Here is a 27,995-nt window from a genome sequence, read left to right as displayed (position 1 = left end):
TTTTGACGAAGGGGAATTTTAATACTAACCCTGAATTTTTATAACCTTTGAAAAGAATATCCTTGATTTTGCAGGAAGTTCAGCAGAAACAAGAATTAGAGCAAGCCTCAGGATGTGGCACAAGGTTTACTTGTACAAATTTTATAAAATTTACTCCCAAGTTTCTGTTTACCTCTGAAATGTCTGCAAAGGATAAGAGGCTTCTACAGACAGTGCCTGATAAACTTGAAAGATTGGTTTTTCAAATTGTTCCTTTAGGTGAAAGGAGAGTTGGCTTCTGTTCCCTGCAGCACAGATTGTAAATCAGTAATGGTGGAAACACCTGTTTCCTTCTGGGCTGGTTTCTCTTGTTTTGCTTAGTTGCAGAGATTCTGTATGTGCAGGTGAATTATTTACATTTTAGAAATATATCAGAGGCAAATGCCAGAGGGGGCAAGCCAGCGTTGTGGCTGCCCTGGCAGCACCACCGCTGCACAGAAAGTGACTGTGTTCAGTTTTGTCTATTCCATTCCTTATCTATTCCATCCACTGACCTGCTCACTCCAAACCAAGTTTTACCCGGAATCCTGCTCCTTAATCTTAAGGGCCGTGATGACAGAAGAAACAGTCTAAAGGTACTCCAAGATTCTGCATCAAATGCTGCAGGAGAGATGAGATTTGGATCTTATGTTTGTAGCTCAACTCCATCACTAACAATACAAAAAGAAACCCACTAAAACTTCTGCCTTAAAGGAGGATTCAATAACACATAACACATTGTAGATTTTGATTCAGATTTTTAATAAATTCTGCCAGTAGAAGCTTTCAAAGGCAATGATATATCAATAAATAACAGTTAAATTGAGTTCCTGAGAAAGAACCTACCACATGAGAGAATGTCAGATAGATGTAAATAACAAAAAAAATGGCATTACTATATAAAAAAGCAGTAATACTGAATCTTACATGAACTGTCACAACACAAGCACTGCATACCTCAGAACATTCCTTTCATACAAATGTAAACAAATACACAATCATTTTTGTTTAGTTTAGGCTGATGAATTCATATGTTGTTGCTTAGATATCTAAACAATGGATAGGATATGCTAAAACATTAAGGAATAATATGTGGAATAATATACGGAAAAAATAATGAAGCTCCAGATTTAAAAATAAAATAAAGTAAAAACATATTAAAGGAGTGTTTTCATCAAATGTTATTAGGTCAATCACTTTAAATAGGACTGTTACACTAATCTGAATTATGGATTTTTGTGTGTGTTTACTTATTTAGTTATATATAATATATATGCAAATATGTATGGCTTAATTATCTTTAGTATTCTGATATCATCTTGAATAATTCTCACTTATACATACAAGAAAAATGCTTATTTTAACATAGTTAAAAACTGATATTTCAAAGTATGCCTATAATTTGACAGAAATGAAGGCCTATTGTGCTCCATCATAGCAACATTTTAACCTCTGGACAATGGGACAGAATGACCTACCAACAATGCCAGCATTTTTCAATGTCAGTGCCTAAAACACTAGGATCCCAAATGGATACACATGTGGGGTCTGATGTCTGGAAAGCCACGTACCTCCAGGTTCCATAGGTGTCCATGGAGCTACAGGCACCCAGCCTCAGCCTTGCTGCACCTGGGGCCTCGGCGTGGTACGGGAGCCCCGCGCTGGGAGACGCTCCAGTCTGGATGCTGTGCTGCCTCTGCCAGCTGGAGCCACAGCCTCTGTGCTGTTCCAGGCCTGAGCCATGGCCTCTGTGCTGTTCCAGGCCTGAGCCATGGCCTCTGTGCTGCTCCTGGCCTGAGCCATGGCCTCTGTGCTGCTCCTGGCCTGAGCCATGGCCTCTGTGCCGCTCCTGGCCTGAGCCAGCCCCATTCAGGCTCTCCCCACAAATCTACTCCATTGTAATGCTCTGGCTGCTGATCCTCAGTGGGGAAATGTGTGTACCCGTGACATGTGCTTGCTAAAACCACCTATTACATCAGACCACAACATCACTACTCAGGTATAACCTTTGCAATCTGTTTTACAAAATTTATATTGGATACAATCATAAGAGGAAACCATCCACACAATACATTATCAACACACGGTTTAAAATGGTCTAATTTTAGACCCTTAGAAAAATGAATCCACAGGACCTGCCTGTGAATGGCAAGAAAAGGCCATTTCAAATAGAAAACCACTGCTCATGCAACATTATTCACACACTAGACAATGAAATCACACCCAAGTTGCCACTTGCTCACACTTTCTATTACACTCCAATAAGTAGAAGGAAATAAAGCAGCTTTAAGGTTATGTCACAATTTTGAAATGTGGAAAATACATATAATAAACAAAAATCACGGTGTGAATACAACGGCATCAGTAAATTTAGAAAATTTGAGAGCAGTTTCCTTTTTTTCATTTTTCTTCTTCTTTTTTTTCTTTCTTACATTATTGCACAGAGACCTTTCATCACATGTTCTTCAGCTTTATGCATCTTCCTAAATGTGAAGTAAGTGCTATGGATAAAATAAAATGTAGAAAAGAAGAACAGCAGCATGATTTGTCAAAGTTAATCCCTATAATTTAGTAGGAAAAAAACCCTGCTATAAACAAAATATAAGTGCTCTTTATTCATTTAAAAAACAACGCTGACAGTTGCAGAAGTCTGTAAGTGTTAATCTGAGAAAGGGGGATGCTGACCTCAAATAAAAATAGGCCAGAAATGACAGACTGCCGGCCTTGCAGATTTTGGTGAAGACCAGGTTTTCAAGTGTAATTATCAGCAAAGTTATTTACAGTAGAACTGACCTGAACTTTCAAGAGTGCCATCTTTAGGACCTGGCCCTGCAAGCTTCTTTTACTCCCCAGGATGTCTCCAGCCTCAGCTGAAGGTACACAAGTGCTGCAGGATCAGCTCCTAAAGGATCAGTTAAAGGCCGTATTGGATTTGAGATTAGTCTTATCTGAGTACTCTATACAATAATTTACACATATACAGGCTGACAAGCTCCAGTCTGATCTACCACACCTTTGTCTTCTACATCAGACTTCTCAGACTGGCAAACTTCCATTCCAGAAGGTTTGGGATACCTGAATGGATACCCGTTGTCATCAAAGAATCTTCGGAAAGTAAACTCATAAAAAGCATGTTCTGTGTGTTTGCTGTTGGAAGAGGCTAGTGGATCCCAGGTCCTGGTGCTGTCACCACTAGCATCACTCCAAGGACTTTCTTCTTCAACTGGATCAAAATTTGAAGTGTCCATTGGATGGCTGATCTTTGGAACATAGGGAGCTGGCTGCCTACGGATATCGGTAGAGAAGTCCATAGAGTGAAAGAAAGAATGGGCTTTAATATCATCTGCTCCATTCCTTCCAAGCCTGTCCTCAGCAGCACAGCAGAGCTTTGTGATCAGATCAGTTGCCTCAGGGCTCAGCTTGATCTGTGAGGGAATGTGCAGTGTGCTTTCCCAATTTATCACCTGCAGGTAACAAAGGTATTAAGGAACTTCTGATCTGGAAACAGAACTCTTCCAATGGCCAACATGGACTGTACAGGAGTGCACACATAACAAGTCATCTCGCAGTCTGCATAGTTCACAGCTTCAAGAACCCAATTACTAGATTGCATTTCCTGTTAGTAATTATTCTAATGAACCAGAAAAACATTGTTGGCTAGCAGACAAAAGGGACAATTCCATTTTTTAAAAAGGCAAATTCCTTCCTGAATGTTCCCATAATCAGATTTGAGAACATACTCAGTTTGCACAAAGGAATTACTTCTCTTTGTCTCCAAAATGTAAACTAGGAAACAAGTAAAAACTGTCTCTCTGTAAACAAGACAGATCCCCTCTAAAATTAACTGCTCAACCTTGAAACACTTATATTGCCAACCACAATTGTCACTGGCATATTAGGCACTAATAGGCACCATAAGCAATTAAATGGATGAACTTGTGCTTGAGAAACCACAATTCTGCTGAGAAGACTCATAAAACTAGTATCTATCTCTGCAGTTGGACAAGTCAGCTCCAGACTGATATTCAGTGTCTTCATTTACTGGCAAAGGATGTGTGCTTGCAGAGAACTATTTAAAATCAAGCTTTTTTAACCATTACTCCTTTCTCTAGCAAAAAAACCAGGAGTAAGTGTGGGAAGGGAAGGGTTAAAATTTTGCTACCACAGACTGGAACTTTGCTTCAACTTACCTTCAGCTGGGTTTCTGTGGGTGTAGGAGCCAGGAAAGGAGGCTGTCCCACTAACATCTCAAAGAGGATCACACCAACACTCCACCAGTCACAGAGCTGAGTGTATCCTGAAAGGCAAGTCAAAAGGTTGACCTCCACTAGCCAAGGAGAATGTGTACAGAGCTACTTGCAATTAAGTATTAAAACATACAGCACAAACTTCTGCCTTTTCTCAGACAAAAGGTCTGTGACTTCTGCTTGCTGACCTACTTCAACTGCTGTTTACTTCTAGTAAAGATCTAATCCTATTGTCCTTGAACCTTTCTGAATAAATACTCAACGAAAGTGAGTCATGAAACTATCATTAAAAAGAATGAAGGAGGGTTATTTTTATGCCCAGTCCCACAGCTATGCAGCACAAACTGAACCTCAAATAACAAAAATGTTTAGCAATTGATGTCCACCTTAGGTTTGGTGGAGGTGTCCACAACTTTGAAAAGCTGCCTAGCTCTACAGGCAGAAGAAAGCCACAGACAACACTGTGAGCAATTTAGAAGCAAAGGAACAACTTTAATCACTTAACTGCTGTGACAAAACCAATAAGGTGTATGTTTAAGATCTGGAAAAAAAAAAATTAAATACTGATTTCAATGGAATTTGTGTAATCAAATTATGTAGGAGCCAATGTGAAGAAGATCATGCTTAGGATCTATCTAGCAGACAACTCTCAACACCTAATCTCCTTGCTACAGTGACCATGTCAGTTCTGCATGGACAGTCACCAAGTACTGTCCAAATTCCTCAAGCTAACCTTTTGAATGTAGGGTGTCCAAAGCAAATTTTGAAAAGCTTTCTGTTGGGTTCCCTAGGTTCTGGCTGGGAATATGGAGGACTTATTTCCACAAGCTTACATCACCCATGCTGAAGTGGTCCATCTGAATTAGTGATACAGAACTGTCAGCTGGCTACTCACTGGTCTGTGTAAACTTGATAGAGGTCAGAGTTGTACTCCATGAGTACAGATAATCTGCTTTATACTTGAAAAATATCACTCTTAAAATCATTCAACAAATTTATTAGCAGCCTCACTCAAAGGCCTCAGAGTGTGCAAATCACACACAAAGTATGGCCACCCCCAGTGTCAGTGAAGTGATGCTAAACACTGAAGCAGGAGGAGGTCTCCTTAATCTGACCTAAGTGTTTGTGGCCTTCAGAATGACAATCTTCCAAAGCAGCAAGCTTATTCAAGGAAAAAAAAAAATAGCGGAACAGGAGGAAAATACAGGTCTACCTACCTTTACGAAGCAGGACTTCAGGAGCAATGTAATTAGGCGTTCCAACTAATGAGTGGGCCAGACATCTCTGGTGCTGCTTCTTAGCTCTTTGCTCCAATGTCTTCAGCCTATCTCCACATCGACAGTTGGACACATCATCCCAAAGATCACTGGGCTCCATGCTGTCTTGTCTGATATGGCTCCCTTTCAAATAGGAGAGGAAGTTCACATTCATGGTCATAAAACTCGACACACAAAGAGACAAGTATTTACTCAGACCCAGAGCCATCTCCTACTCTCACTGAAGAACAGCATTTTAGCTTTAAACGCAAGGTATTTTTTTATGTCCTCCCATTCACAATAGGTTTTCCATACAAAATGTCCAACAAAATGTCTCTGTCTCAGCACAAGGAAGTATAGTTCCATATAGGGGACACAGAACTATGGAGCATACTTAAGTTAGCTACACCAAGTGTTTATGACCTCTTTGCCAACAGACACCAGAACTCAACGGCACATACAGGAGACATAATGACTACTCCAAATCTGCGATTAAATAATTTCACCATTAAAAGAGACCCTCCAAACAAGTATAAACTGAAAAATTACTGCTGCTGCAGTGAACAGCCACATTATTGACGGGATTTTGAACAGTATTGGAAACAAAATTGAGTTAATTGAGTGAGTCAGAGAGAGACAGACACATTATATTGCCATTGACTGTTTGTCCAGTCTCCTGATCTCGTGTTTCTGCCAAAAAGTAGGTGCTTGTTTCAAAACAAATAACACAATACCAACCTAGAAAGAGGGTGAAAATATTACCTTTCTGATAGTATTTTGAATTGTGAGTCCACCTGAATCCAGTACACAGTCCAAAGTCAGTCAGTTTGATATGCCCATCGAGGTCTATCAGAATGTTGTCAGGCTTGATGTCTCGATGAATAAATCCCATTTTGTGCACACTCTCTATGGCCAAAGTGAGCTCTGCAATATAAAATCTAGCCAGATGCTCTGGGAAGACCTCCATCCGAATCAGCAGGCTCATCATATCCCCACCAGGGATGTAGTCCATCACAAAGTACAAATTGTCTTTATCTTGGAAAGAGTAATAGAGTTTAACCACCCACTCATTGTCTGCCTCAGCAAGTATGTCTCTCTCTGCTTTGACGTGAGCCACCTGATTCCGGTTCAGCACATCCTTCTTTCGCAGAGTCTTCATGGCATACAGGGCATGGGTGTCCACTTTGCAGGCCAGGCATACTTCTCCAAATGCACCAATACCCAGAGTCTTGATTTTCACAAACATAGATTTGTCCATTTTGGCCCTTTTAAGTCTGTTGTAGTTGGACTCCTTCTGGTAGAGAATTTTCCTCATTTGTTCCTGTTCTGCTTCACAGAGGCCAGCCTTTACAAAGGAAAGCAAACCACAAGAGTTAGCACCGTAATATTCATGGCAAGAGAAAAATAAGTTAGCATTCCTAAAACACATTTCTCAGAAAAATTAACCAAGAACCAGAAAAGATATATTCATGAGGGATATACTCTCTTGTCTGTCTGTTGAGGTACTTCTGAAAAAAGGGCAAGCTCACTGTGTCCAAACTTCTTGTCTGAATTTGAAATATCTGAGATTGCTATGCCTGTCTCTTTTGGCTGAACAAGAAGACATGGGACAATATTGTCAGAGAGGGGAACACAACGTAACAAACCTGACCGTGGGATTTGATTTACATCTTTCAAATGTGCACTCTGCCACTGCACTCCACTACTTGTATGTGCACTTAAGCCCAGCTTAATTTAAAATGAAACTTAAAGCTATGTGTAGCACTTCACTTTGTTCATGAATAGTTCCCCAGGGAAACTCACATTAACTATTCCTACCTTGGGCGCTATTTGTTTGGTTTTGGGTTGCAATTAAAAAGCTGGTTTTGACCTACACATTCCCAAGTGCCTTGGAACCTTCTTTAGAAATTGTGTTTCTTCTTCTGCCATAAACATCCTTCACGCTCAAGGTTTTTAGATCTCCTGAGCATCTGTTATATAAACTTCTCTTTTTCTCCTCCCAAAATAAAATCCTCAGGTCTGGTCTCCCCTCAGCCACTGCAGCCCAGACCCTGGTGCTATTTCCCTCCTAAATGTATTCTTTTCCCTCTGCACCCAAGCTGTAGAACAGCTGGCTTGTCCACCTCCTGTCTCCAGAGAGCCTCCCAGAAACTGCAAGTAACATTTCACAGGGCTGGGGGGAGAAACCTCCTGGAAAAGAGAGAAGCAGCAGGATGCAACCAGACTTTTCCCATCTTTCAAGACAGAGCCTGCAGAGTACCAACTCTACTAACTTCAGTGTCTGGCCCTCTGCTGAGGGCCACTGGTGGCCTCCACCAGCAGAAACCCTTAGGCTGACCCCCAGGCTCCTCTGATAACTCACTTCCTGCAGCATGCTCTTTTCTTTCTGCACACCCCAGTTCCAAAATCCTGAGTTAGTTGGCATCAACTGAACTACTTTTGAGAGAAAGATCAGCACCTGGTGAGAAGGAGCCACTGGGAAGGTGGAGGAGGCTGAAGCTGACTGATTAGCAGGCTAGAAGCCCAAGCATACACCCACAGAGCTGCTGCTTAGGCTGATTTAATTTCACATCTGTAGTCTAGGTAGCTAAAGATGAATGTGGGCAGCCAGACTCTGCAATGAGATCCCCACAGTATAAAAATTAAATCTGTATGAATAAAGGATAGGGTAAGTCTACAGAAACTTGCAGAACAGGTAGGATGAAGTTTCAGACTGAAGGAAACAGCCAAATCAAAACAAGGAATACTGTTTTTGAAATGGAAGATAATGAAATCCATCTATAATAGAGGAAATACTTACTTTATAGGGTAAAATAATGAGTATACTCTGTTCTTGCTAATTCTAGAATAATGCAATATTAAGATAATAAAAATTTCCTGCATGTGTATTTTCAGTCAGTGATAAGGTTTCTAGGGGAAGGAGTTGTTTCTGTTTATACCTGAATTATCTCTGAATGAGGGAAAGCTGAAGAGTCAGAAGAGAAGAACTAGCACAATTAGATGCTGTTATACCTCTCTACAAATCATTCTCTATCTCAGACTCGGGAAAATACTCACAAAACTCAAGCAACACAATACAACTTGTAGTGAGGACAAACTATTAACTGTCAGTAAAATGCCAACATTTCAAGAGCTTTTCCAAGAATATTCTCTTAATTCTAACCTCAGTAAACAAACTCCTGAGTTTTCTGGTGCAATGTAAGCATTGAATCAATTGACTCTGGAAACTGACTGTACTAGGGAAGATTGAGTAGTTAATTATTACCCATTATGCGTTAATAACAGCTTTCCTTAGAGCTTATCCTTTAGTGCAAAAGCAGACAAGTCATATTCCAGTCATGCCTGGGAAGAAAAAAAACTCCTCTTCCACAAGCAAAAATTAAAAACAGAACTGCCAGACCAACCATTCAGAACTCGGCAGCTTTGTTTTAAGCAGCTACAGTTAGGCATGAAAGAAGTTCTATCACTATGCTAAAATGCATCTCCCTGAGACCTGCCTCTAGCTAGAACAAGTTCTGGCAATGGTCCCAAAATCAGTTCAAGCTGGTCCAATATGGTTACTTGCATGACATCATTACTTACATGTGCTCAACAGACAACTTTCAGTCAAGTATTACAAAGTCATCTGAAAATATGGCACAGTGACTGCCAAGCTGAACCATGCTTTGGTGAATGGGCAGCAATCATGGGACAGTGAGGAGGAAGTAGAGCAAAGAGTTTTACAAGAGCTGACAAAGTATTGCCAGAACCATCTCAGCCTCAAGTCTTCAAGTCTGCATTCTAAGTTCTTACCTATAATTGGGGGGGACCTGCATCCACACTTCTAAAGGGATACAGTCCGCTACAGGGAGGTGTCTGATACTTACTACTTCAGTGGATTCTGCCTTTACCATTTTTTTTTAACAAATTAAAAATAGCAATAATCAGTTTGACCCTATTAGATTTTATTATAACAAAACAATAATTACTTTTGCCATTTCTTGCTCCAATTGTAACCTTCTGTTCATTTTCTGCTGGTAGGTCTTTATGACATTCTCTACATGTTGCTCCATGTAGAACTTGAAGGCAAAAGGTGAGTAACTCTTTATTCGGGATTCTCGCTTTTCCTCATCTTTGCCATTTTTTCGCACAGGCACCGGAGACGTCTGAATCTGCTTTTTATCTTTGCTTGGTTTTTCAGCTTTAGTGTTCTTGCTGCTTTTATCATTTCGCTCACTACTCTCTTCAGCCTTGTTGCTTGTTGAACTGGGGACCACACGCAGGGTCTGCTCCATGCCCTTACACAAGCAGTTGATATCAAACTGCTCAGAGGTGCCGGGAAGTAACAAATGCTTGGGATAGGGTGGGGGTGGACACCGCAGCTCCTGGTTACCATAATCCACATCGAGCTGGTAGGCATTAGCTGCTCCAGGCGGTGGCACATGCTGCTCCATGATCTCCAAGCCATCCACAGCCGGTGCCTGTGCAGGCAACCACGCAGGGTGGGACGGTCCCACTGCAGTCTGAGGCTCTGGTCTCATCACCCGCATGCTCTTCACTGGCTGGAGGATGTGAGCAGATGTGACTGCCGTGATTGTGTTTGGAGATGTAATGGAAGGATCGGGTTTTCCTGGAGGAACCTGTCTCATAGACACTGTCACTTGTGGCTGTTGCTGGTGGTTGTTGAAGGAGTTTGTTCTGCTTGGCACCGTGGCATCAGGTCTGAAGGATACATGTTGCCGTGGAGATGTTTCTATTCCTGGGTTTTGTACAGAATCTCTGCGTGATGGTGCTGCTGCTTGCCACTGCTGAACTTGAGGATTGTTCATGTCATAGAGGTCCATGTTTAGGCTATTTCTAGATGGAGTCAATAGATTTTGTGGTGGACTGTCTGAAAAATCATTAGCAAAGGCTGGACCTCTGGATATCACATGCATTTGATGAGAAGAAGGACTTGTCTGTTTGTGATGAGAATGTGAGATATACAGGCTTGCTGGTGCCTGCTGAAATGCATGACCAGTATTGTTCTGAACAACTGCCCCTTTATTTTGGAGACTGGCATATCCCCCCTCCTGCTGCATCTTGTTTTGGAAGGATGGACTCCGCTGAACACCATATCCCATAGGCTCCCCTTGCACCATCATGTGCTGCCTGCTGTAATGCTGGCTGTTGCAGCCATGGGACACCTGCAGCTGCAAGGCCTGACTGCTGTGATTAGCCACTGGATAATTAATCACAGAAGACTCCATATTTGCAGGGTATGCTTTCTGCTGATGGCTTGTTGGTGTGCTGTGAGTGCCTACACCAGAGGGTCGCTGTACAGGAGCAGTCATAGCTGAAGACTGAGAAGTAGAGATTAAATAGTCCATGTATGGCCTTGGAACCTCAGTAAGCATATTTGCACCTTCTGCTCCAAAGCCTGTTCCTTCATAGGCTGCATTACCAATCTGATGGTAGGACGGAAAAGATTCATTTGATCCTTCAAAGCTTGGCCTGCGGGTTACATTATTTGGCACAATACCCTTTCCTTTATAAAAAGAATACAGAAGAATGTTAGGAAACAATTCAGGTGAAACAATTACTTTGTATTACTCATGCATCTATACATATGTACACACACACACACATGCACACTGCTCAGGGAGTATGCGTTTTAAAAACACCTTTCAAAATCTAAATTAAACACTGAACATATGAAGTTATAGGTGCCAAGGATTCCTACTAATAATGAGCTACTGGCTCACAATAATGGTCATGCCAGGAATCATCAGGAAATCCTATAAAATCATGAAAATAGAAGCACAAATTCCCTAACTATGAACTCATCAGACTACTCTACAGCCTGTTTCCTAAAGCTGGACATTGCTCTCAGACAGGAGGAAGCTACAGAGCAGTGTTAAGTACAATGGGAGGACAAAAGCTCCTGGAAGGGCTTTCCATACAACTTAAAGTCAACAGTGCTATGAACTACTGGGCCATCACAGAGTCCATCTTCTGCACAGTGAGCCACCTGCTCACACTTGTTTTCTGTTTACATCTCTCTCTTCCATCATTCTCAAAAATCTCTTTTCTTCTCCTTCATTTAAACAAAGGCATCATACAGGTTGTCCTGTATTCTTTCCAATGTGCTGGACACAGAGTACCCCCTCATATTACTCATCTTCCATCTGTTGGGGAGGAAAATCTTTCAGGGTGTCAACATATTCATCTTAGCTTGAAGAATGTGCAGAGACAAGATAGCAGCATTCCTACAGTGGAAGCGTTAATGACACTTTTCATCAGTTCTTTGATCTGAGGACAAACTGCAGGTGTATAAAGCATTGGCTGTGCTAAAAAGACAAGGGGAGACTCTGTGCTGTTGTTACATTTTTGTTCCCCTTCTGGTTCTCTAGCTCTCACAAATCACAGGAGTTGGCTCATTTATGCCTTAACCATTTCCTTTTAAAATCCCAACTTCACAAAGCCTGTAAGACTAGCCATACTGAACTAACAGGCTTGAACAGTGCACTACAAGTTTTCTGCAGTACAGCATGCCCCAGCTGGGCTGGATGCAGCACACCTGAGCACAGCTGCTGACTCCTCACCTTGACACACAAGCCCTGCTGCCTTCGGACACACAGGGACATGCACGGTATTAAGACAGGTTTCTGCACACGCTGCACACTGAGGGTGTACACCACACTAAATGACACCCTCATAAAGAATGCAATGTTTTGAAATGGAACCAGATTGGACAAATAAGCAGAGATCTTTAAAGTGAAATCTGTAATTGGCAGCTCTTTCTCCTGTGATAACACAAGGCCAGAATTACTGAGGATGTTCTTACAACACCCCTGACAGCTCATCTGCTGGACACAGTGAGATGCATTGATGATGCTGTAGCCATCCAAAGCATCCTAAAAAGTGGGTACTCTGGCCTGGAAGTGGGAGGCAGCCATAAGACCCATTTGTCATCTCTGTCAGCAGGATTCATGCTGAGCCTTGGGTGGAAGCTGACTTTGCTTTCCCTTATCAGAGGCCAAAAGAAAGTAGCAGCAATAACTGTGCTTTTGGGACACATAATTCAGGTGTGCGAATAATCTTGATGTCAAGAGAGGTATGATGTCCACCTCCTAGATTTATACACCAGTAAATCTGTTCTGGTCCAATGGGGGAATATTTGGATTTGAACAAGAGATTTCTGTTTAAGAAGGTGGACTGTGAATGTGTACACAGACAACTCTGTGGAAGTAGGTGGCCTTGCAAAGCCAGGTTCACTTCACTGGAGAGACTGCTGAGGAACACTGCTGTCCAACACTTCTCCCCAACAGTGACCCTACTTTAAAAACTAGCTTATTGCAAGAAAGAAGAGCACAATTTAAAAAAAAACAGACAAATAAAACAAACAAACAAAACACCAACAAAACAACAAACCATGCTTACCTGGTGAGGTTTGCTTAATTACACGTACTATCTGTTCATTTCTAGGATCCAAGTAGCTCATCTTACTGATGTACTCCAGGGCTGCCTCAATACTTCTGCTCCCTGTCTGCTTCAGTGCTCGGACAGCCATCTCCTGTACAAAGGAAACCAGAATTGAACCATGTTGTGACAAAACCCAAGCACTGGACTGCAAGCTGAAAAGCAGTAAGTGTTCTTACATTAATAGGAGCATTTTAAATACCAGATCACAGCTGCCTGAAGCCAAATAGACTCATATTTTGAAAGTATTTGCATGCCTTACACAAAAAGTCGTAAGAAGAAAATAAGAAAACATACAACCTACCCAGATTCTAGCAATTTAAGAAGCCTCAAATTAAAATGTGTACTTCAAGAGCCCTTAAAACTATCTTTGAATAAGGGATGGAAAAGCCAGAATAGTTTCACACTGGATGAAATGAAAATTTAGCTGTTAGTATTTGAAAGCATGTCCCTTAATCACACCTGAACACAGTAAAAACTTTATCCTTTCACAAATACCACAAAGAAGCTAATTAGGCAGGGGTTGATTTCTGCTCCCTAGAGTCCACAGGGAAGAAAAACTGCTCTTTTCAATACAGCTGGCACATCATCCACTATTTGTTTGGAAAATGACTGGGCATCCCAAACTGAAAGCTACACTGTCAGTCTTTCTAGCTATACTTTATTAACAACCACGGTTAGCAAACCCTGCTCTACTCTACAGCTCCTAGCAGTTTGTTTGTTCTTTTACTTATAGCTCAGGTATATTAAACACCCTTCAATGACTCGAGCACCGTATGCAAAGCAAAATTCATAAATCCTCAAGAGGCTGCATGGTCTTTTCTGAAATGATGGAGAAACTGAAATCCAGAGCTTTAATGCTGAGTTTCACTTACAGAACTTCACCCATCAAAAAGTTGGATACCTACTCAAAAGTAGTTGCTGAGCACTACTTTTCCACAATCACCTCCAAAAGGCAATTCATAAAATAGATATAAGAGGAGATAAACCTTAGTGACACATGATTAGACAACTAGCTTGAACTAAACTCCCAGCTCTTAGGTGGCTGAAGCTGAATGAAATGAATGCCATCACCAAGGATTTGCCTGCAAATGTCAGTATCCTATTCTCTTGCCACTTAACCGCTATTTTTAGGGAAATTCTGTCATCACAACCTGCCCACCAAGCGCTGAATCAGAGGGAGGTCGTGCCTCCCTGGCTTGGCTGCCCAGTTGCAGATGTGGCAGCTGGGTTGGCACTGGTGCATGGCTCTCCCACGGGTCAGTTCTGAGCCCTGGCTGGCTCAGTCGGGAACTCCAGTTGGAGCAAAGGGCGGCTTTGCTGCACTGTACATGTCCAATACCCACTAACTGTTTACTTAGCAAGGGAGACCCATCCCAGATGACACCAATTCACACTTAGCACAGAGCCACATGCTGGCACTTGGCATCTTGTTTTGCTTAACTCAGACCCCTCCTACTCCCCCCAAAATGGCAGCAGTTTCTTCATTACTCAGAGATTCTGCTTGTGGAATAGCTATAGCAAGCTGAATATTTTTCATACAATTTATGACTCATAATTCATAGAAAAGCAATAGTTGGTTTCACATTTCCTATAGCTGAAATACTTCACTGGCATCAACACATTACCAAGGACAATTTTAAATAAACAGAAAAATATTATGTATGAAGGAAAGAATTTCCCATAATGTTTTTTCCTCTTTCTTTTTTTCTTCTTGTGGATACATTTCTAAAGTATTAGCAAATTCACATCCTAGTGCTCACCATTCTCATCATCCAGGGACTCTGGGGTTTACAGCTCTGTTCCACATGGCTGCTAACATACTCTGTCCCATTTACAGCAGCTGGATCTAACCTTAGGTCACAAGTCTTAGTTTCCTAAATTAAATGTTCTCTATAAGCACATTTGGGCTGGTTTGGACGTTGGGTAACAATTGTATTAATGATTAATAAAACAGCCCACATGGTCCATTTCTCTCCCTCTGATCTGTGCTGGCTGTATATAATTCAAAGGGGGTAAAATAGGAGAAATGTTATCACCAGCATATTGATACCATCTCTGAAAGCCTACTGTAACTTTCTGCTCTTTTGCCTGTGTCTGGAAAGTAAGAGTAAAATCAACACTGGTCTTTCTGAAACTGCATGTTCTACCTTCAGAACAGTTTAGGGAACTCTTATTTAAATTTCAGTGGGAATAATGTGAGGCTACAGGCACAGTACATTCCACTGAGCACAGCTGGATAACCTAAGAGGCCAGCAAGAGCTAGGGACCAGCAAGTGTGTCAGTGGCAATCTCACCCTTGCAAGCCTCCAGTGCAACAGCAGCCCTGTGCTCCAGCTCCCCACTTCTCATCTTTCACTAGGTCAGCTCCCACCCTCCAAAGGGTTTCCTCATTTGCTCACTCTGTTTGCTCTGCATTTACATTACTGTTGGAAAAAATGAAGTAAGTTTTTTTTGTGGTTCAAAAGAACACCCATGATCCTCCTGTACAGCATGCCACAGCTCAGGCCCTTTACCCTGTAAGAGATGCCAATATCCTGAGTTTCTGCAAATAATGCACAAAAACCTCACATCAGCTCCAAAGCTCCAAGCAAATGGGGAGCGACTGAAAAAAAAAAAAAACAAACCCACCAAAAATCCACATACAAAAGGAAAAAGGTTTTCCTCAGAGGCAGATCACAGATAATCACAATTCTCCACTTAGGAGACAAATCCCACTGAGGGCATCTGATACTCAGGGAGAGTGGAGGGCAACAAGAAGCCCCAGCAGCGTTGCCGCTGGCCCTTGTCCTCCTCTGCACCACTCTTCCTATTGCCACTGTCCATGCCCACAGCTCTCTTCTCTCTGGCAGTCATCAGAAAAGAGTTCCATTACCTCCAGCACCTTTTCCTTAGGGACAGAAGACATGCTGATGTGTGGCTGAGGATCACAGAGAGTGTGCTCTGCCCAAGGTGGCTACTGGCTCCTGAGGCACAGTGTTCTTCTTTCTATGTGCAACACAGGTATGAGCTCTGCAGAGCAAGGGAGCATGGCTGGCATGAGGCACCAAAGGGCTGGCCTCCAGGAGCCTGCTGAAGGGGAAGTTGGCTCCCTGCAGGCATCTGGGGCTGGGGCCTGGGCTGCATTTGCCAGAAATCAATATAAGGACTGTTTTGAAGTTGAGGAAGAAGGGCAGAAGATGGATTAAACAATTATACTGGTTGGAGAGCAGAGGCTTAAGTGAGATGGAGGGTGTTTGTGAGAAGCAGCAGAATGGCTCAAAAAGAAGGGAAAAAAATTGATGCCAAAATCTTACAAATCAATACACAGACAGAAGGGCTGAGGAAATGAGGACAGACACTGGGCAAGGATAAAAGTACCCAGCTGCAGTGACACGGATGGAGCCGTCCTGATTTTACACCACTCTTACCTTCATAAGTAAGATTTTACACACACTTACCTTTTTAAGTACCCTTTAGAAAGAGAAGGGAAAAAATGGAACTAGAAATGAGCCAGAGGAAAAAAAAGCCACTTGGAAGTGCAGCCAACGCCAAAACACTCAAGTAGGCACAGGATCAAATCCAGCTTCCACTGAGGTCAACAAAGATTTCCATTAACTGCAAGGTACACTGCATCAGGCCCTCTGCTTCAGATTGTTTCCTTTTCATGAGGCCAAGCGCTGTCAGCCGCAGTACGGGCTGAGAACCTTGGCTGCTTGGCTGTGCTCTGCTGCCCCACAGCAGCTGCCAGGCCCATGGAGAAACACCAGCCACTGGCAGTGTGCACAGAAACCACAGGAGAACACTCCCAGCCCCAACTCATTCTCTGTATTCCCTTTGGAGGATTCAAACATCTCTGTGCAGGGCTTTTATGCACCTTTTTGCTTCCAGACATCACTAACTATTGATGAAAAAATCAACCAGAAGAAGTAAAGGTGAAAAGCTACAGGGGGGGAATGCTAATTTACAATTAACTCTAACAAAGCTGTAATTAATTTAACAGTTGCAATATTAAAATGAGATTTCAGTGGTCAGCTATGGTTCTGGACGGATCTAATGGAAAACCAAAGTCAGGCCATGAACCAAAAAACAGACTGAGGAAACTGCAGTATCCCAAATTTGTGGACTCAAATAAAAAACCAGGAGGGTGGAGTTTCCCAGCTAATTCCTACAGTGGGCTACCTAAACCTAACTGCTGCATGGTCCACATGCTCTCTGTTATTTCCCCAGTCTTGCACTGGTAGATGTCAGCCTTCCAACAGATTTCAAGATTTTGCTAGAAGGAGGGCCACCTATGAGCTCAGAATGCTCAATAGGAGAAATCCTTGTTTGACGGTAAACAGATATTTGGATGTGTGCACATAAAGACTTCATTGCACTCTGTGCTCTGCAGGCAGTGCGAAAGGCTTTCCCTGTTTTACCCTCCTGCCTGGCTGCACTCCATCAGCATTGGCAGAGGTTTGCGTTCTTGCTGTACTACAGGGTTGTCCAGCAACATTTTTCATTCAGAAAGCTCCTCGTTGCCAAGATGTATTTATCATCCAAGTGAAGATTGCACAAGAGGTTACAATAAGTAAGATTTTTTCCCAAGAACATTGTGTCTGAAGGAGACAATAGGTCCTCCAAAATTTGGCAAGGGTAATTAATGGCTAACAACAACAAAATTAATTACTTGCTTTCCATTCCCCAAGAAGGATGGGTGACAGATGCAGGAAACAGATACAGGTTCCCTGCAGAAAGGGAAAAAAATAAAGCTCATGCCAAAAGAGATGATCCAGCATTGATTACAAACCTTTCTGCGATAGCCCCCTATTGTAGGATTTTTCATTCATGATTTTAAACATGCAAAACCCAGTTCAGGAAACAATGTGTAAAATGTATTCTACCAGAAATGCCGCAGCCCCACAGAACAGAGAAACCAATTTTGCAATATTCTCTCTCTGTAATTATTCTCTAGCTGGACATTTCATCCAATTTTGTACTCTACTTTTGTTTTGCCTGTTTTCAGGTTGCTAACATTAGGGGCTAAATTTTGCACATGAATTCCCATGCTTACCATAACCTTGATTAAAATATTCTAGCTACATAATTAAGATATTATCCTGAGTATCATTAGTGCTTTTCAGTTTTAGTGCAGCAGAAAAGAAGGAGGAAATCAGCAGAGGCAGAAACCTACCGAGTGCTGAAGCATCACTTACTCCATTCTGAAACCATGTGACCCATTCAGAAACAAATGGACATCTAACCCCTGATTAGTTAAGCTCCCACTGCTCCTGTTACAAACTCCTCCAAAGCCATCCTGCTTAGGCAGTAATAAACCTCCCTCCCTGCCTAAATTATGCAGTGTCAGTTTACTGCCTCTGATTTTAGTTTTGATTGTCTTTTGACAGCAGTTCTGCTGTTAAGTACACAGCGAGCCTCCTTCATCCTAGAGGGATTCTCACAGCTTGGCCTCCAGGGCTGAATTTGTTTTCTTCTGCTAAATGGGAATTTCAATCCCTTTACTGGTGTAGTAGCCTGTCTCTGTATCACGAAAGATCAGACAGGAACATGATTTTGATAAGAGGAGCACACACCATTCTTGATGATATGCCAACAGTGGTGGAAAAGTCATCCCTGTGGTAAAGTCACTTGGGGCTTTAATCCTGGCTTTTAGCCCTTGCTTACAGCATTTCTACCTTTTGTGCTCCTGAATTATTTTTAATTCTGCTAGCACTCCAGCTCTGAAGGTCACCCATTCTTTTGGCTGGATGTTTTAGCTCTGCTTTGCACTGACTATGCATTCCCACCTCACATTGTCAGAGTGCTTCCTTCCTTCTTTTTTTCCCCTCATACCAGGCTTACCAGGGGTTAAAGTATGCAGAAGAGACACACTGTAGTACACAAAACTGGGCAGACAGAAAAAGAATACAGACACATGACAAAATGTAACACTCAGTAAATTAAATCACATCAACATATGAAAAAAATACATGACCATCAATTAGGAATGGGGAATTGGAGGTAAGGAACAACTTACCAGACAGTTTTTATATACATTTGCAAGGGATATTTGCAGAACTAACAAAGAGAGTATGTGCAAAAGACAGAGGGATGATTTTGTAAATGATACAGTGCTCTGGTAAATGCCCTATCAGAAGAAAAACAAAAATAAATCTAATGTGACAGTCATTGCTATGCCATTGCTCATTCTGTTTGCCTTCCAACACTTTTAGTCTTAATTTAGCCAGTCACCTACAGAAGATTGGTATATTTACTACTCTGTTTGTACAGCATCCAGTACAATGGGGTCCTGTTATTGTCGTTTATGGCAGCAGGATAGCTTACTATTAAAGTAAGGTAATTAAATCCAGGACAAAATATGCAACTTTCAGTACTAGGCAAAAAGATGTTGGAGGGTTGAAGTGTCAATTCTTCTGGGTCCCAGCACAGAAACCTTTGTATCATGACTATCACAAACCAACTTTGAAATAAATTACCTTAATCCTCAAAGCCACAGAATATGACACATTCCGCAGAATCACTACAGCTGCAAAAAACCTCCAAGATCATCGAGTCCAACTTTTGACCAAACATCACCATGTCAACTAGACCCAGGAATGATGACTCCACCACCTCCCTGGGCAGCCCACTCCAATGCTTAATCACCCTTTCTGTGAATAAATTCTTCCTGATGTCCAACTATATTCCTTCCATAGCTCTATTTGTTATTGCTGTGGAAAGAATCAGACAAAATAAAACAAAAGGAACTAGATCATCTGGTTACTTTTTTTCACTTACAAAACCCTTCTTTTGGTGATCAAAGTGTTTCTAATATCTTTTAGGATTTAAAACAGCTCTGGATGGTTAAAAATCAAACAAATGAATCAGACAAGTGATATCAATATTTGAAATCTATCACTTTGGTTTTTGTATTTTATTAGCCTTAGAGTGAATTCAAAATTCTCTCACAAGTATCACAGAAAAGACTTTTTTTACTTCTCCTTAAGTTGATGACTAATCAAAGCTATTTAAGTTCTTCGAAGACAAGAAAAAAGTGCTATATAGATTTAGCAGCAGGTACTTATAAAGAACAGCTACCATAACACCTTCATCATCTTATAAAGGATAAGAGTGAAAAAAACCAGAGTTGGGAAGAGCAAGTGGAAATATGATGTAATTTCTCGTCAGATGTCTTAAAAGGTACCAGTTACATCAAATTTAACACAATGCAACCTATACTACCTAGAAGCACAGAACTCCTTTTATTTTTCTTTCCTGGTATTTGGCTGTTCTTTTAACTAAGCCTGTATACCCCACTCCCCCACCACAGCTCATTGCAAGACACACTGTGTTAGGCCATGGGCATTTCACAGGAGACACCTCCTGTTTTACACTATAGTCCTTGCTTTCCACAAGTTGTTCAAATATGGCTCTTCCCCTGAAAAGGAGAGATATGAACTTCAGGCTATAAGCCAATCCATGGTCCCAAAGTTAAGACATTTGGAAATAAACCAAGCACGACTGCTCAACATATTTCCAAACAAATGCCTGTAAAATGAAGGAAATATTTATAACAAGGCATCTCCAGACAAAGAGCGCATATGTAAACACTTCAAGAAGCTCTGATGAACTATTCAAGAGATGCAATCTGTTTAAAGAGAAAACACACATGCACTGCTATGTCCATTTTCAAATCCAATCAGAAAACTTCATCAAGCAACCCCTGTTGATGTCCCAGAGAGTGTCTATGTACTGACACACATACAGGTATTACATAATGTCTGCACATCTGTGTAGATTATTTCCTTTTAAATAATCTAATTTCAAGTGAGCCCCCTAAAAGCAATATGTAAAAATATACATTTATTGTACCTTTTCTGGAAGCACATCAGGCACTCTGGAAAAGATTTGGAAAGGGGGAGGCTGAAGGAAGCTGGAAGAAGTCCTGCTCCAGGCAACAAAGTTGCACTCTGCACAAAGCTGAAGTGCCATGAAACAACAAACAGGCAAGGAAAGACAGACCACAACATTAAGAATAATAATAGAGTGAGTGAAAATAACTAAGAGCCCCTATGAATACCACTCTTCTTCCTTTCTTTCAAGTAGTTTGGGAAGAAAAAACAGACCTGAGTCTCTTCCAACCAGGACACAGGCATGAGAGGAAGGGGAGCAGGATGTAGAAAGCTTTATCACAGAGGCAACTTAATAGATAGACCTGAGGAACAGTGACAAATAACCTGTTCTCCCTGTCCCACCAGCCTTGGAAAAAGCACATTTGTGTTTGAAAAGCTGATGGCACAAGCCTTGCTTCCCCAGATATTTGGTGAAGGGAGGGATACTGTAAACATCCAAGATCTGTGGTGATCTGCTGCCTACCTCAAAGGCTCTAATGCCCCTTTCTCAAGGCACCTGCTTGCTCCCCCAGCCTTTCAAAGTGCACACACTCCTGATTTAACAATCATACTTGGCCAACAGGAACAGGCAATAGTAGTAGTTCCCTGAGTACAGAAAATTCCCCTTCTGGAAAACACACTGCTTCAGATCCCACATCAGTAGAGAGCTGTAAGGAGTGAGCACACAGCATACCATTTTGAACATATGTAGTACTTGGGAACTATTTATACTCCAAAATTCACAGGGGGCAGGTTTACATTAATGATAGAATAAAGGAGGGGGGCGGGGGGGATGGGGAATGTGTATTTGTACATCTGCACTGCTTGAATTATCCCCTAAATGCACAAAATCTTTTCTACTGTGATGGCACCCTGTGCTGCGCTCTACAGACACAAGAGAAGAATCCTATTTTGAAATGGATTTCTAATTTAAAACAGAACAAACAATTGTATATACTGTTGTATAACAGCCATAACTGTTCCTCATTACTCTTTAAGTATGCTCACTGGAGAGCTATTTAAACTATCTAGAGGTCAAGTCTAACCAAATGACCCATGTCAGGTCCATCAACAAACAAAGTTGGACAAATGTCTCCTAACCTTCCTTAGCACTGGAGCAGGAGCACTATAATGTGCTAATTCAGAAACCTTATAGCGAGGCAAATCATGTTATAAGCAGCATTTACAAATTACTGCACTGGCAGGTTTACATTACAGAGCAGCACGGAGGAGCTTTGCTTGCTTCATGCATGAGTGAATGCACATGCACACATGTGCAACTGTATACATAATCCCTTTCCAAAGATCATATTTTACTTCCCTGAAATCCTCTCACTTTGGTTCTAGAAACTGGGAACTTCCGACCCTCGGGATACAGTCTGTGTTTCAGCCCAGGCTCCAGCTGACTTCCGTCTGGCAGCCACTGTAGAGACCTGTAACCTATCACACAGCACTTCAGCCACATGCCTAGCATTAACTAGTGTGGCTTAAGAGCTTCTCCTGATCCCACAAGGCAAGGCACAGCACTATTCCTCCACACCTTTAGTATTGAAAAGGTAAGGTAACATCCTACAACAGCTTTTGAACAATGAGGGAAAGGAAACAGAGGACAATTAGTAAACAATTTCAAATATAAGCTCATGAGTTATCTCAAACCAAGCACCACTATCATCTCCTGTAATGTTCACTGAAAACCCCTTCCAGGATCCTCTTCATGTTTTTTAATAACTACAGGTGTGATTGCACTCATCATCTCCTTTTCATACCAAGCCAAACACTGGAGAACTCTGAGGCTTGCAACTCTAACTCAAAGAACAAGAGTCATTTATCTGGTATTCCAAAGCAAATCCTTTCTACACAGCACAGAAGTCCAAGACAGTGGAGAGTACTTCATTAAGCCTCTGGATTTTAATTTGTGTTACTAAAGTGTTGAATGCCACACCTCCCATCTCCCTGTTTTCTACTTTCTTTATCCAACAGTAAAGCAGTTGACATAAAGAGAAGTAAACAATCCTTTCAGCAGCAGCACTGAGCAGCAGAATTTGCCAAAATAGCAGACAATATCAGGTGTAACAGCCTTTATAACTGGGAGGAAGGTATGAACAAGGCAAGAATTTTCAAATTCTTGGTTCAAAAACCCAGTCACCATTTGGTTTGAAACTTTCCTCTGGATTGGCATGGTTTACATCCAGAAAGCAACAATGAATCCAGAAACTTAATTTGAAGACAGAATTCAGCTTGAAAAGACAAGACCATTAACACACACAGAAGTATTTTATTATCACTGCTTCATAAAGCACATTGATGTAATTAGCAGAGCAGGAAAGGTGTTGTGCATGACACCAATGCAATCAGAAAGTTTTCCCACCCAAGAGAATGGGTAGACTTCAGCCAGACTAATTCCTCCACTTTTGCCCCTGTCTGATTCAGACTAATGAAACATGCAAATTTAGCCAACAGTGCTGATATGAATACCAACGTAAGCATTAATTTTAAGGATATTAATAACACTGCAGCAAAGAACTTATACAAGGTCCTGGGGAAAAAATCACAGCAAGCTGCCTTCAGGAGTTTATTGATTCCACTAAAATGTCACATACTCTCAACACACATACAACATAGCAAAGAGCCTGCTCAGAAGGCATCTTCAATGTTCTCTAGACCTTCTTTTCACATCCTGAGCTGTGAGAATGATAGCACGACCCCTTCCTGCTATCACACATATCTCCCCTCTTTTCTTTTTTCTTCTCTTTTCTTTTTGTTTGAGACAGCAGTTTCTTACTCTATCAGGGCAAGTAAATCAAGCTGGATAGAATAGCAGTTCAATGAAGGTTTCATGATGAGCTTATTCCTCTTCATTAGCAGCAAGTGATGTGTTTGCTAATTTTGTTGCTCACGCATTAGCAAAAATGCATTTGGCTGGCATTACATTTACATTAATGCTATTCATGTATCAAAGCATTTCTTTTCAGTGGCCTCAGACACCAAGATGAGGGCTTCCTATTGCTCTTCCTTCTACTAAAAAGATACATATATATTAAGTTATGTAGAAAACAGGATTTTCACAGATATTCACAGACTTTACAAATTATTTCTTACATAAATTGGATATGAGGAACTTTTAAACAGGATATTTAGACTTAGCAAGATGAGTTATGGAGTTTGCTGTCCAGGAATAAAGCCCCAAAGCATAGAAACTAATTGTGTCAAAGACTGGAAGAGTTTTTTTGTGCTGCGAGAGAAAACTGTTACCCACAAAGTTACATGGTGATGCAAATTTCCAGTGCATTAGTACTGATTATTGTGTTTTTCCATATTCAACTCCACACACTGAATTTTACACCTATTCTTGTTAACAGTGCCTCTGTCATTTTTAGTGAGCGCTACCTACTTGAGGCATTACAAATTTTCTTTTACTTCAAAAGATTTTAACATTTAAAGAGTGATATTCCCCTACCTGCTTTTTCTTGTAACATTATATGGTGTTTTTTTCAGTTTTAAACCATTAGAACTTTGAAGTGTTGTTTTAAAGCCTCAAAGGCAAGGAAAATTCAAGTGAAGACAGCAAAATTATGTTGCCCATTGATATTCAAGGTCAAGTACTAACAATTTTTCAAACAAGGTTCCAGAGTATTCCTGATATGGCCTTTAGAAGTTTATGAGAGTTTGGCTCCCCTAATTTTGCTTTGGGGAGTACTTCAAAAGAACTTATACAATCTCCAGGCTATCTGATTGGAATGCATTACCAGCGAACTGTTCTCTCCTTTGAGGATTTGTACCACAGCGGGACCCCAACAGACATCAAGCAGTAATGCAGAGTCTAAAACAAAGAATATATCTGAGAAATACAGTTCTGCTGTGAGACCAATGACAGTTACTTTCTCTCTCAGCCTCCCAGTGCAACACAGCAGGCCTCACGTGACTGAAGAAACATCTGGGTTTTATCTTGAGATAGGATTCCTAATATTTTTCTGTAGAGACACTTAAACACAGAATGCAAGTGCTGTTCAAGGCAACTTGCCATATTTATTGTTCAGAGTAGAAAGAGGCTAAACTTTTACATAAAATACTGTTTTTAAAATTTTTCTTGGCATTTTGAATTTTACGTGTTAATTGTAATGCTATCATTCTCTTTTTCCCCCCAAATTCTCATTCAAAACTGTAAAAAGGCATTCATTCAGCTTTTAACATTTTAAAATCAATATGCTCAATCTTGTAATGCAATAGACACTGCAGCACTAGGGATCTCATTAGACATTTTCCTGAAGTCTCCATGCAGCTCTTGACTTAGTTGCATTAACTCTATAAAATAAATACATATAACTACAGCTCCAAAAGTAAGAACTGCTAAACAGCACTGACTGTCATTTAATTATTTTCAAGGCTACAAAAATATCTCTTTGTACCAAATATTTTATACAACTCAAAATTACCACAGCTTTCTGCAGTTGCAAGACAAAACTCTCAAACCTACCAATGCTAGAGGCAAAAAAAGAAAAAGAGAAAGAAAAAAAAAAAAAAAAACCTCAGCCAGATAAAATATCTTAAGGTCCGGCTTTTTACATGTAAAGCAGCCGCAGCAAAATTATTCACATTCTTAGCACATAGCTGACCAGGACAAGATTCCACAGAGAGGTAAACAATTCCCCCAAGAGAGCAGCTGCATCTTCTTCAGACTGGGAGCTACGGGTTCGGGAGGGGGGTGGGGGGGAAGGGGAGAAATGACCATTGAGGTCCCCAAAACTGATGAGAAGCATGAAGAAAATACTACTTCTGCTCTGTGATAATGCTTCACTCCACTGTTCCTTTACTGTGCTCCATGAGAACACAGAAGTGTAGAAAGAAGTAAACAAATAAATAAATAAATGAAAAAGAAATTGAAGCTAGTTATAACACATGTTTTAATTAGTGTCCTAGAGGAACACTGTAAGTAGGAATCCAAGTCCAGTTCAACACAGATGAGTAGTGGATAAATATTAGATAGTGTTTAACAGAACTGAAAGGAACTGAAACAACTAAGTCATCCAGCTTTGCTTTTATTGTGCGATTATTATCAAAAGTATAGATTAAAGTATAAAGCTATTTCCTTCTAGGTTTTCACATTATCTCCGAAATTGTCCTTTTTAAAATTGTTTCTTTTTCCTTAACAGTATCTTTACTCAGTTCACCTCAATGTTACTTCTGATGGCTGCCAGCCAAGTGGCACACTTTAATAGTCAAGACACACAGTCCTGAAGAAGCATCTTTCTCTCTCCACTTCATTTACATGCAAAAGCTGTGAGATGTATTTTAGGTTGTTGTAAGAAAATAATTCCTCTGGAAAGATTCTCCTCCATGCCATCCCCTTGCACAGAAACCTGCCATGAGCCATCAATGAAATCAGCACAGCAATGTAGAAAACTACCACATCACTACTTTAAGCATTCATAGCTTACTATTCACATACCTGCTCCAGCTGCAAGTGTGTTGGCAGAAAACTATTTCTGTCTTGTCCCTGGCTGCCTGTCACTTTTCCCTGTGCCGGAGGTATCGTCTGCTTCCCTCTTGCCTGACCACACTTGCCACCAGAGCCAGCTGGGTTAGCACAGACATGTGATTCAGCTGTTGAAGCATTTTGCCCCAAGACAGCTAGGGTTAACTTCAGCAGCAGCTCAGCTGGGGCAGTAAGACCTCGGGGAGAGGAGGAGTAAGATAACACAGCAGATGGCCCTCCCTGGAGCACAGCTGGAAGGAGGAGAGCATGTGAGTGCAAGGCTGAGCTTTCTCTCAGCATTTCTTCTGACGGTGGTTGACAGCCAAGGCAGCTGCCACCACTCTCAACTCTGCTACTTTCTGTGCCTTCCCCATGTCGTACCCCCTCAATGCTCATGTCCCTCCCATCATCCCCAAAAAGTTATTTTGAACCTGGATCACTTCTCCAATCAGTTGTTGCTCAGTTCCACAAACACTGTCCTGGCACAGCTTGCAAGAACGAACTGAGGAGAAAGAGAGGGGAAACGGGCAGCTCTGGCAGCAAAAACAAGAGCTGCTCTCCTGGAGCTTCAGCCCAGGAGTCTCCTCTACTTGCTTCACACCAGCCTACAAACTTCCCAGGTGAAAGGAATATGCTTGTGGTATGTCAGATCATAAGGTCTTTCTTTTGTTTTGTTTTTTTTTTTTTTTTTTTCCCTGGCCTCTGTGCTGCACTAAGAAATACTTTAAGTGCCGTATTTTGTATGTTGGTATCATACTAAGTTTAACAAGCTAATCCCTCCCCGACTTGTGCAGTTATCACCTAATATTTCAAGGCAAAACTAGGACATTTTTTAAAAATACATTTGATCATTTAAAAAGATATAGCCAAAGGGAAACAGTCTTACATGACAGGCTATAAATCAACATGTTAGACGAGAAATTTTAAACCACAGAAGAAGGAAAAAAAATCTCACTGTAACAAGCCAATAAAAACCCTCTAACACTCTAGAATATATTGGACCTATTCCACAACAACTATATTTCTTATGAAAATACATTATTTGAACTCCAGAGAAGTCTGAACCTGATTAAACTAAAACAAAGGAGAGGGAGGAAAGCAGAGCAGAGGATTCTACTCATCCTTCTTTCACAACTGAAGTCTGAGGAGGGAGTCTGAGAAAGTTCAAACAGATACACTCTCTTGAATAAGTCACTTAGTGTAGACACATTTGCTTAGTAGCTCCCAGTAATGCTGGCAGGGGCTCAGTATTCCTCACCCCTCTCCTTCAAGCCTTTACTCAAACTTCTAGGAGACTCTTATTTTCCAATGCTTTTAACCTATATAATTTGATAGGAGAACTGCCAATTGTTTTTCATGCTTCATTATTACTATTAAGTTCAATACTTGGCCAAGTATCATTTTGAGAAATGTTCACTGATGACACAAAGCTGAGAGGAGTGGCCAATACCCCAGAGGTCTGTGCAGCGCTTTAGAAGGACTTTGACAAGTCGGAGAGATGGGCAGAGAGGAACTGTCTGGAATTCAACAAAGGCAAACACAGAGTTCTGCATCTGGGGAGGAATAACCCCAGGCACCAGCACAGGCTGGGGTGACCTGCTGGAAAGCAGCTCTGTGGAGAAGGACCTGGGGGGCCTGGTGGACAACAAGGTGTCCATGAGCCAGAAGTGTCCTCATGGCCAAGAAGGCCAGTGGGATCCTGGGATGC

The 27,995-nt window shown here is 41.3% G+C and overlaps 1 protein-coding gene across 3 annotated transcripts in view; it reads right to left on the bottom strand.

Moving 5' to 3' along the window:
* Window positions 1-756: 756 nt before the first annotated feature.
* The window catches only part of LATS2 (large tumor suppressor kinase 2), a 48,320-nt gene continuing 21,081 nt past the window's right edge, over window positions 757-27,995 (bottom strand). For 2 of the 3 annotated variants that reach the window (XM_030275487.4, XM_002191071.6), the window contains 6 exons: window positions 12,923-13,055; window positions 9,490-11,027; window positions 6,284-6,866; window positions 5,483-5,665; window positions 4,209-4,315; window positions 757-3,482 (listed from right to left, as the gene is read on the bottom strand). In XM_030275487.4, coding sequence (XP_030131347.3) covers window positions 2,988-3,482; window positions 4,209-4,315; window positions 5,483-5,665; window positions 6,284-6,866; window positions 9,490-11,027; window positions 12,923-13,055 — 3,039 coding nt within the window. In that variant the 3' untranslated portion in view covers window positions 757-2,987. The remainder of the gene's footprint in view (window positions 3,483-4,208; window positions 4,316-5,482; window positions 5,666-6,283; window positions 6,867-9,489; window positions 11,028-12,922; window positions 13,056-27,995) is intronic. The other variant, XR_012056663.1, reaches the window with a different exon arrangement.

This window comes from Taeniopygia guttata, chromosome 1 (genome assembly GCF_048771995.1).
Source record: "Taeniopygia guttata chromosome 1, bTaeGut7.mat, whole genome shotgun sequence".
Taxonomy (NCBI): Eukaryota; Metazoa; Chordata; class Aves; order Passeriformes; family Estrildidae; genus Taeniopygia; species Taeniopygia guttata.
The sequence above is the reverse complement of the archived record's forward strand: the minus strand, read 5'-3'. Positions and strand labels throughout refer to the sequence as shown.